The sequence below is a fragment of the Buceros rhinoceros genome, unplaced genomic scaffold, assembly GCF_000710305.1.
Source record: "Buceros rhinoceros silvestris isolate BGI_N320 unplaced genomic scaffold, ASM71030v1 scaffold14542, whole genome shotgun sequence".
In the NCBI taxonomy this organism is placed as follows: Eukaryota; Metazoa; Chordata; class Aves; order Bucerotiformes; family Bucerotidae; genus Buceros; species Buceros rhinoceros.
This window is the reverse complement of record NW_010400822.1, coordinates 13,450-24,890: the sequence shown is the minus strand read 5'-3', so window position 1 is coordinate 24,890 and position 11,441 is coordinate 13,450. Positions and strand designations below refer to the sequence as shown.

Below are 11,441 nucleotides of genomic sequence, written 5' to 3'. Positions count from 1 at the left end.
GGGAAAAAGCCATTCCAGAGTGAAAAAGGGCAGAACAGAAAACAGAATGTCTCAGAAAGTCTGAGTAGTCAGAAATATAAATTTATGTCTCAATGAATTGAGGAGGATGATGGCAGGAGTTGAAGTGGCATGATCTTGCTGAGATTGCAAGGCCTAGTATCTAAGTCAGTGACCTTATAACTGCAGAACTTAATTGCTGCAACTTTGGCACCTGACATGTTTTTAATGTCACTGGGTGTCCTTTATTGTGGCGGGTGACTGAGCATTGGTACAGGTTGATTGGAGAGGTTGTGGAGTCCCTATCTTGGAGATATTCAAAAGCCATCTGGAGAGAGATCTGGGCAGCTGGCTCTAGGTGGTCCTGATTGAACAGGGTGGTTGGACAAGATGACCTCCAGAGGTGCCTTCCAAGCTGAACTGTTCTGTGATTGCCCACATATATTTCCACGGTGACAGAAATTGTAGAGAAAACACAAAATAGCAACTGTGGCAGTGAATGATTGTCAGGACTGTTTCAGCAACCTTACTCCTAGAGACAATGTGCTTAGCTTCCAGCACCAGTGCACTTGTCTTTAAGACTGAGAGGAAGTGAATGGAATTGCAATAAAAATAAAACAGAAATCCAGAACAACTCACTAGACCTTTTAAGAGACTGATTTGGTTTTTCTTCTAACGCTTTACAGAAAAACCTCTAACAAATGCCTTTAACCAAATAATTTAATGATTGCCAGCTACCTAGTGACTGAAAAGTTTCAGAGGGTTCTTTTCTCACACTTTGCTATCACTCGATCACTGTTTGTGTTCAGATGTGTTAGAATAGGTCATGGACTGATCTTACTAGTTTTTTAGGCTTGTGTTTAACAGTTGTGGTACATGTGTTTGAAATACGGTTTGTTTTTGCAGCTGGATACCAGCAAACCATTGTTATAAATGCAGCTATGTATCTTCTCTTATGTTTTCACTCTACTGTGCTTTTGCGGCAGCTTTGTTTATTGACTTTTTTCAGTGGTGTCTTTTACTTTCTATGTCTAATTTTGATTAATCCAATGTAGAAATGCATTCATTATCATCAAACGCTTCATTTTTCTTTAACAGCTTTAAAAAAAAAAAGGCCACTAAGGAATGTAAAAGTTCTGTGGTATTGATGATCACTTCTGCTGTTAGTGCTGTATTTTATGCACTGCATACATTGTGTTTAACAGCTGGTTCATGCAGACTAAAACTTTATGTGCTATTACCAAACCTTAGCAGCAATACCTGTGCTTTTCAGAGATACATAAACTGTAGATTGCTGCTGGTTTTTGAAGATTTGTTTGAAGCATCTTGCAATATGTTAACTTACATAACGTCTTTCGTCATTTTTTTCTACCATTATGAAGCCTCTAATTAGACTTAGAAAACAATAAACTTTCTGATTTAAAAAAAAAAAAGAAAATAGAGTTTCCCATATGTATATTCTTTCATAATTATCTTAAGAAATGTTTTTCTGGGTCAGATCAAAGGATCAGCTAGTCTGCTGTCAAGTCCTTGAGTGAACAACAGCCAAAGTCTAGAAAGTGTGTAGGAGCAGGGGAAGAAGGCTATGATAATTCCCTTGGATACTCTTCTGTTGCCTCAGCATTTGCAGGTGGGGATTTTCCTGAGCAAGAGATGATGTCTTACTATACAATTGCTCTTAGTGAGTTTCTCATCCATTGTGTAGACTTGTCATTTTTCTAAATCCATACAAAGTTTTTGTTGGCTGCAGATCCTTCAGCAGTGTATTCCACAGGTTGACAAAGTGCTATGTAAGGAACCACTGCATGCTATCTAGTTAATAGCTCCTACAGAATGTGTGGGCAAGGCACAGAAAAGTCATTAAGTTATTCCTGTTTCCTTCTTCTCTTTGATAAAGCCAACCACATCCCAGAAGGCCAATTGTATTCTGGGATGCATCAAAAGAATCATGGCCAGCAGGTCAAGGGAGGTGATTCTGCCTCTCTGCTCTAGTGAGACCCCACCTGAAGCACTGTGTCCAGCTCTGGAGTCCTCAGCACAAGAAAGACAAGAGACCTGTTGGAGAGGGTCCGGGGGAGGGCCACAAAAATGATCAGAGGACATTGTCTCTCACAAGGACAGGCTGAGAGTTGGAGTTGTTTTCAGCCTGGAGAAGACTCTGGGGAGACCTTATTGTGGCCTTTCAGTACTTCATGGGGACTTACAAGAAAGATGGGGACAGTCTTTTTAGCAGGCCCTGTTGCAACAGGGCGAGGGGTAATGGTTTTAAACTAAGAGAGGGGAGATTCAAACAAGATAGAAGGAAGAAATTTTTTACAATGGGCGCAGTGAAACACTGGTACACGTTGCCCAGAGAGGTGGTAGATGCCCCATCCCTGGAAACATTCAAGGTCAGGATGGATGGGGCTCTGGGCAACCTGATCTAGTTGAAGATGTTCCTGCTTATTGCAGGGGGGTTGGACTAGATGACCTTTGAAGGTCCCTTCCAACCCAAACTAATCTATGATTCTATATCTGTGTACCTCTGTTGTATTCCTTACCAGTTACCTCTTCTGTGCTGAAAAGCCCTAATCGAGGTAGTTCTTCCTCCTAAAAAAGGCACTCCATGCTTCTGATCCTTTTGCTTTTCTCTGCAGTTTTTCCAGTTCTGCTATATAATTTATGAGATGAAGGGATGGGGAAGCCAGAACTGCATGTGGTATGCAAGATGCAGGCATGTTACTGATATCTACAGTGCGTAATGATGTGTTCTGTTCTCTACTCATTTTCTAACAATTTGTAACATTTCATTTGTGGGTGGAGACTGTTGGGCTTTTTCGTTTTGTTCAGGGTTTTTTTTCCAAGACTGACCACTGGGTTTGTATTTTCAGACATATTCAATGTGACCGGCAAGGTCTTGCACCTGAATGGTAGTAGCTAGCTCAGCCCTATCTCCATACAGGTAGAAGAGAGGGGGTGTGTTGGTTGGTTGGTTGGCTGGGGTTTTTTTTCCCATCTGGGAACATTACATTACATCTATTCACAGGAAATTTCATCTGCCATTCTGTCCATCGCTCAGCAGCCATCATAATCTTATGGTGTGAATGCAAATATTTTTAAGTTACTTTAGGTGTTTTTATTTTGGTTTAATGGCCTGAAATATTTTGCAGTATAGACAAGTAGGTTTTGTTTGTATTCTTAAATCTCGAGTTATTCTGGGTTAATCTCTAACTTGCCTGACCCCACACCTCACAGCCTGTTTTTATGTTTGTTTTTTTCACTACTTGTATTTTAATATGATTTATATAGTATGGTATTTTCTTACGGTTTATTATTTTGCGATGCCTATTTTATGCTTATTAACCAGGCTTTTATGCAGATACATTTTGCAAATATTTTTTATATAACCTTCTTCATAAAATTATGTCTTTATACAAAAGTAAACTCTTCCACCTGCTTTCTTCTCCTCTTTCCTTGTTGCTGGCAAATTGTTCCCTAAAATCTGTAGTTTAGTGTTACCCCAAGTATCTTTGGGTTTTTTTATTTTTATCAGTTTGTTTCATACTTCATTAGCTTCTTTAATTAAAGCCACACGTCTTCTAGTTGATATATCCAAGACCTATGCTTTCCATTTTGTACACCAGTTTTGACTTCTGCTGCTTCATCTCTAGTGTTAAATGTATTTGTGAAATTATAAGAGGAATTCAATATATTCAAAAGCTAATACCTAGACAATAAGTTCAAACTTGGGAAACTGGAAGTCAGAGCGTATTGCGTGAATGTTTAAGATAAACACAAATTCTTGAAGAGTGCCCTTGAAAATATCTGTTTCTTTCTCTCAAATAACTTGTGACTAACTGAATTGGATCATGAACAATTATCTGCCTTGCAGTTAGCCTGGATTTTTTTTTTTGCTTTGTGTTAGACCGTCTAGAATTTAAAAACTAAGATTTGGTTTGTTTCGATCGCTTTCTTTTTGGTATAGGCTTCTGGGGGAGGGTGTTGAAGCAGGAGGGAGGGAAGTTGCTTTGCGTTTTCTTCAAGATCAGTTTGTCTCATAAGATACAATTTCTTTTTGAAAATGTTGATTCCCTACTAACATTTTTCAAAATACAACAAAGTCATAACCAATATTGTTAGTTCAAAAGTATAACACAGCATATAAAAATCAAGCTTTTTTCTCCTGGCTTATCTTGTTGCAAACTTAACCTTGAGCTTCTTCACTGACACTTGAGTCAGTTTTTCCTCTGATGGTAATGTTGGCTCTGCTGTTTCAGAGATAGGAAACTGTTTTCAGGTTAGCAAGCAAACATGACCTGTAAATTAAAAAATGCAACTTTTGTAGGTGGGGATGATGGTTTAGGGTAGTTTATTCTTGGAACAGCTACTGCTAACTCTGTGTAACCATGTGCACTGCATTGTCAGCTATTGTATTGAAAACAAATGAATCTTCACAAAGGTTTCTATTTACATCTCCATTAACTTGTGTTCCAGGTACAGACGGATGTTGGTGTAGATACCAAGCATCAAACACTGCAAGGAGTAGCATTCCCCATTGCTAAAGAAGCTATTCAGGCTTTGGAGAAATTGAAAAATAAGAAACTCAATTATGTGCAACTGGCAAGTATAAAATAACTACTCTTTAATAGTGAGTATAAAATTGATTACCTGCAAAAAACCAGTTTGTGTTGATGATGTACACTGATACCATGCTGTGTTAGATGAATTCATTTTTTTCCCCATCCTGTCATGTTCTCTCGTTTGCTTTCTGTGTATTAACTGTATTCAGGTTTGCTTTGTTAACAGCAAATTGATATGAAAAATGAAACTATTATTTTGGCCAACACACTTCATACTGAACTTAAGGACTTGCCAAAAAGAATTCCGAAGGATGCTGCGCGTTACCACTTCTTCCTGTATAAGCACACCCATGAAGGAGACTATCTGGAATCCATAGGTATGAGAAAATTTCCCAACATGAAATTTCATTGGCCTGTTTCAAATCCTTTAATTTTGAGGCAGATAAAGACGTGTCGTAGAAGTAATCTGTCTATCAGCATGAGCATAAATTTTGGAGACATTTGGTTGTGAAACTGAATTCTGAAGAGTTCTTATGTTTAGAAGGTAGTGAGCTATCCATTCTGAGTAGGAACACCCGTAAATCAGTCATCATGTGAAAACACAAAGATACTGGCCATTCTCTCATTCCCCATTTGAAATGAAGCACTTGCTGAAGCAAAAGAGATCCAGAATGGTGTTACATTTTTCCATTTCAGACTTCATAGTTGATTTGCGATGCCTCTCTGCTGTAAATGATTTTATGATACAGGTTGTGATGGAGTGTAGTTACGGTCTGATTGTGGTTTATTTTTTTTCTGCAGTTTTCATCTACTCTATGCCAGGGTATACTTGTAGTATACGAGAACGAATGCTCTACTCTAGTTGCAAAAGCCCGCTGTTAGAAATTGTAGAAAGGCAGTTGTGGATGCAGATAATTAGAAAGGTAAGTACACTGGATATACTGGTATTTCCTCCATCCCTCTGTTCCCTTCTTAATATCTAACTATAACTGTCTCTGCCACCACCTTGTCTAAACAATGAAAAGTGTTATGTAACTATTAGTTTGTCCTGAACAAGAAATACTTGTTGATAAAGCTCCAGATACAAAATTAAGTCATGGAAGCTTTTCTCTGGTTCATAATTCCTACACTTTCTTAGCTTTAACAATCGTATCCTTGTGCATCAAGGGAGCGTTTGGTAGTTGAAGGGCTGTTTAGAACTAATATGATTTCTCACTAAAAGGCCTGTCATATTTGGACCACAACACATGGCTGTTGTTGAACACTAAATTCCTTTAAAACCAAGGATGTTTAAGGATTTTCAAATTAATTCAGAGCTGCAGTTCTGGAACCTAAACCTACTGTTTTTAGGTGTCCTTGCAAACACGGATTTGCAAGTAGGCTGGTTTTTTTTTCACATTGTGTAGATTTTACTAGTATGCAATAAGTTGCTTCTCGCCTCCAGAGCAGAGACTGTAGCAACGGTCCATTTGTGGAATATGTGACCTATGGTACATTCTGAACACTTGTGTAAATTTAGAAAAACTTTGAGACTTGGTTTCTGTGGGGATTATGACTACCTAAAAATAAATAGCAGAGTTAATACTAACTAGTTTTACTGAGGTGACAAGAATGGAGTAGATTATTACTATGAATTTTAATATGTAATTATTTCTCAGAAATTTCCTGTCTACAATGAAGTAAATGCACCATGTGACTCCTGGAATTCCCAGAGACATATTTCTGAAGCACGTACTTGCAACAGCAATACTCTGGCTGGCAAGTCCATCAAGTGCTATGGTTGGCAGGCCATGAAGTGTTGAATGCTCAGCAGAGCAGGGCCAAAACATTTCTGTGAATTCTAAATTCCTGCAATTCAAAACAGTGGAGTTTGGCTTGTGAACATTCTTGCCATTCAGGTTTACGTGCTGAATTTTAAAACTGAAAACAGCACCTCTTTTTGTTCATTATTGTAGCTTTTCCCTGGCTTGAATACTCGCTGAGTGGCAGTAGCCAGCTAATCCTCTCAGCTGTTTGTACTCCTCCCCCTCTATCTCAAGACACAACAGTATGTGTGCATATGGCTTTTACAATTAGCTTAAACCACGTTTTAGTGAAAAATTTTAATTCTTAATATGTGGGGATTTTGTTGCGACAATTAAAAGTTTTTATTTTAGAGGGGAGAATAAAAAAGGGAAATTGTAGTTCCGAAAAATCTGCCTGCTGCTTTCTTACCTTTAATGAAGGAAGTTGCTTTATGGATGAGTAAATAAGCACTTGTTTCCACATGGAATCCATACTCCCAGTTGGTATTAACATGTACACTGTGCTAAGGCTTGGGGCAGAGAAGTTTCTTGCCGTATGTATGTGTAGTTGTGCATATATTTCAGGAAAAATAATTAAGTCAAATCGCACTTAGTACTGCTAAGAGTACAGTGGATTCTCAGAAAAACCTATCGAGATTGCTCAGGGCACGAGGTACAAGCTGGAGAACATCATTGCACGTATGGTTTCAATATAGTATTTAGAGCTTCAGCAGAATTTTGAAATGTTTTTAAATATGTCTTTAAGATGAATATGATAAATACTGGTTTTTTTACCAGATTGAAATAGATAATGGTGATGAGTTAACTGCTGACTTCCTTTATGAAGAGGTTCATCCAAAACAACACGCTCACAAACAAAGTTTCGCTAAACCAAAAGGTCCTGCAGGGAAGAGGGGAATACGAAGACTGATTAGAGGTCCAGCAGAGACTGAAACACCTAGTGATTAGAAACTGTTGTTTGCATTTGTTATAAACTATTACAGTAAGAAATGAAATTCTGGCTTTTGGTAATAAACTGAAATCATTCCATTCATAGATGCTGGGGGAGGGGGGGGGCGGAAAATAAGGCTCTTTTTACTCTTCTCTCTTCTGACCTCAACACTTTTTATATTGTTAAATGATTATGTTTGTTGACCATGTTTTATGACATGTGAAGAGCTAATTATTGTAAAGCTAGAGGAGGAAAACTAAGCTAGTACCCCTTTACTTTAAATTAGAATCCATTATTTAATAGCTGTACATGTGAATCGTAAACTTTGCAGACGGAAGACTGTTAAACCCATGTATTCTGTGGGCAGGTTACAGCTCTATGCCCCAATAACAAACCTGTGTTCTTATGAGTAGCCTATTGAAACCTGTAAGACTTCCCATGTGAGAAGAGCTGAAGGACTATATAGCCTTGTCCCAGATGAATCTCTAATTTTCCCCTTGTAGCTCTAATGGGCAATAGTACAATAGAAGGTTTTCTTCTGGTTTTGACAGGATGCATTGTTGAGGTTTGTTGTTTTGTTTGGTTGTCTTTTTTTCTCTTTTTTTTGTAATAGAAAAGATAAACTCTAATCAGTTACCCATCAAATAACATGTTGAGGAATAGCTGGCTCTTTTCCCATGTAATAGCATGGTCACTTCAAATTTATAACCAATTTTGTGGAATTGTCTTTTAAAGAAACCTGACATAAGACTCCTACGGCTTTTCCAGACACCTACTCTGCTTGTTAGCCTTACATATGAAGTACTGAATGACCAAGTAAAAGGTGATTAAAAGTGCATGAGTTAGTATACTCAGTAGATTGTGGAGCTGCTTTCAAAGCAATATGATTAAAGATTGTAATAAATAATTGATTTGCTGTGCACTTGGATCTGAAACTGTGCAAGCTCAGAAAAACTTGGGAGATTTGCTTCATGATGGTGAGCTACTCTTGAGATCCTAGTGTGTTTGTAGTGACAACTGCAATTTTAACTTTCAAGGTATTCTGAAAATGACTTTACGTAAATGTTTGAACTTTAATAGTAACTTAAATCTGTAACAAAATCCAACAAGGTCTTAAATACCTGGTTAGGATTTTGGTTTTTGGTTTTGGTGTTCATTTTTTCCTTTCTCTGAAATACTAAAGTCATCCAGAGTAGTCTAAATTTGATTGAGCCATGAGTCCTTTGTTTAATAGGAAGAGGTAAAATAGATGATCTTAATAAGTGGATTAAAGAAGAATTAGATGTGGAAATCAAGTACTGGATGACCTTAAATATTTAAAATTGTGTAATGAGGCAAATACTAATGGGTAGATTATATTTCCCAGTGAGGGCTTGCTTTTTAGTGTCTTGTATGTGAGCTTTGTGGGTTTTTTGAATTTTTTTTTTTTTTAAAAGCTACATGGGAGCAGCAAGTTCTGGTTCACTACATATTATCATAGGTGCTGGGTGTACACATTACATAGCTGAACCACGTGTTTACCTGGTGGAATATAGATTTTAACCTAGTTTTGTAGGGGAAGAATGCTCTGACACTAGTAGTTCCTGAAAAAATTTGTTTTAACTTAACTATTATTTTGTTTGGAGATACTAGCTTGTTACTGACGTCCGAGATTGCACTATACAATGTGAAGATTGCAATAGTTGTTGGTTTTACTGTGGTTTTTTTTATATGCAGTAGAAATTTGACACCTCAGCTTTTTTCATTTAATCTTATGCACTACATTGATCCAATTCAGTAGCTCTTGATCCTCAGCTAATCTCATGCTTGCCCTTAGGTACTGTGTTCCTTTTCTGCCTCTTGCCTTCTCCTTCTAGGGCAAGGAGCTGGTCTTTGAACTGTTTCTTCTATGTACTACCTGTCAGGCAAGTGTCATTGTTTTTTAAACATGGCAAATGTGTGTGCAGCTCATTGTACACTGTAATTAAATGTATTTTTAGTTGACCTCTGTCTTTTCAGCACACCTAATTCACGCTGGGGTCTTTTTGTCTGTCTGTTTTTTAAGGAAAAACTTTTGAGTGTGGCAGTTAAAAACTACTGCTAGAAGGTTTTGTGTTTGAATTTAGTGTTCCTGCCCATGTGTCAGCCATACCAGGAGCGCGCATACGTTTTTACACTTATTCGAGACAGTGAGGAAGTTTAGCTTTTTAATACCAGATGTTATGAATAATGAACAGTTTGACCTGATACGATTATGTGCATGTTGTGTTTTGTTTGTTTGTTTTTCCTAATCCTGCTCTAGGTAGATGAGGAGAGGAGGTAGAAAGCTTAATCTGGAGGATGGTGAGAGCTGGTTAAGTGATTACGTGAGGGCATTTATAATGAGCTGCTTTAGAGTTCAGCCCAAACCAGACATTTTGAGTTACCTTACTTGAAAATGTTCTGTGTGGGTGTACAAACCCCTGACCAGCCAGCAGAGTCGTGTCGTGTGCATTTCCCCCTCACCTTCCCCCTAAGAGAGAAGTGTATGAAGCCCTGCACTGCCAACTGCCACTCCAGGCCTCTTGTAGCTATTCTCCTGACAAAGCAATAAGAAGCATCTGATCTTTTTGTAACATCTATCACGTTTACATCTGCCTAGTTGCCTCACATAACACTACTACTGTTAATGAATGTTTAGAGCCAGCACAAAACAAGGGCATTAATGAAAGTTATTCCTGCAACTGTCTCTGGTCATTTAATAATTGAAAGTGTCCATTCGAACTGTTGTTGGCCTTGATAAAAGCCCAAAAGCAATGCAGCTGCTCACAGTTAAATCACAAGCTATGTGTTAATTAACATGACAGGTAATTGTTTTTGAAATGTTTATGTTGCAAGTTCGGGAGAATTTGATCTTTTAAAACACTCCTATTAAAGGCTGGTAAAACTAACCAAGGTAATAATTGCTCTATTACTTACATAAACACATTGATAAAGGAAACTTTTGATTTACAGTGTCTCTGCATTCAATGAAAACCACCTTCAGATGCTGAAATTAACTTAGTTTATCTATTTTGTAATTTACTTTATAAATAAAGATTGATGCTTTACTTTAGTGTTGTCCAAATCATTTTGTAATCCCTTTGAACAAAGGTCTATATTCTAACATCAAGGTGTGTAAGTACCAGGCAGTTCCTGCGAGACTAGAAAGCGGCATAGAAGGAGTGCAGGGTATAAGGGAGATGGGCAGAAAAAGAATTCCTGGCTTTTGCTGTTGGAGAAAAATCAGTACCTTAGAAACACCTACTTTCCCATTGCCTTACGGAAACAGCACAGAGGTCCCCATAGCAGGATCTGAACGTGCTTATCTCTTGAGGTTTTCATGCCTTCCATAAGCACCTTCAAAAATGCTGAAGTAGTTGATGAGTAATTTACAGTTGTATCTGTTGTTACTTGCTCAGCATGGGGCAGTATAATTAAACTACTCAAATAATTTTGTTCTCCTAATGTTTTTTGTTTTGTCTAAACTGGAAGTAGTTTGCTGAAAGTCTTACTGTTGCCCTCAAAATTCAATCTGAAAAGAACATTCAGTGGTTTCACTTCTCTTTTAACGGTCCTGCCAACGAATCCTCATGAGGATTTTTAGGTGAGGCGCAGCATGCGCGGAACTGGCTCCACCCTTTACACCTGAGGTTCATCTGCCAGGGCCTAGCGAGCTTGGACAGTGACAGCAAAGTCCTCAGGTCGTAGGTCTGGTCAGAGTATCCTTCTCTGAGATGATGGATGCCTTACAAGGCTAAACGAGCTCCATCTGCCCGGGTTTGCAGTCAGAGTTGTCCTTCTCTTAGGATGGTTGCCCGAAGGCTAGTGAGCCCATCCTGCCCGTGGACACACTTTGTCTGACCCTTCAGCTGAGACCTGTCTGGCTTGGGAGACCCCACCGGAGGCACATGCCACCACCAGCACAGCTCTCAACCTCACAAGGGCAGGCAAGCTCCTTCCCCATGGCAAGGGGGTGTCCATGAAAGAATTGCTGCTCTACCTCCGGACATCACAGACCTGGGCACAGGGTGGCTGGGACCTGCCAAGAACGGGAGTCCTGGAGGGTGATTCCTCACTAGAATAATATCAGACAAGTGTAAAATTTTCTTCCCCCCCCCCCCCCACCAACAGAAGAGGAGGGAGAACGGT

General features: G+C 38.7%; 1 protein-coding gene across 1 annotated transcript in view; it reads left to right on the top strand.

Moving 5' to 3' along the window:
* The window catches only part of TWF1 (twinfilin actin-binding protein 1), a 17,705-nt gene extending 10,303 nt beyond the window's left edge, over positions 1 to 7,402 (top strand). Inside the window, exons 6-9 of the mRNA XM_010132052.1 lie at positions 4,471 to 4,596; positions 4,783 to 4,933; positions 5,358 to 5,479; positions 7,139 to 7,402. Of these exons, the coding sequence (XP_010130354.1) occupies positions 4,471 to 4,596; positions 4,783 to 4,933; positions 5,358 to 5,479; positions 7,139 to 7,309 (570 nt within the window). The 3' untranslated portion in view covers positions 7,310 to 7,402. The remainder of the gene's footprint in view (positions 1 to 4,470; positions 4,597 to 4,782; positions 4,934 to 5,357; positions 5,480 to 7,138) is intronic.
* The last annotated feature ends 4,039 nt before the right edge of the window (positions 7,403 to 11,441 follow it).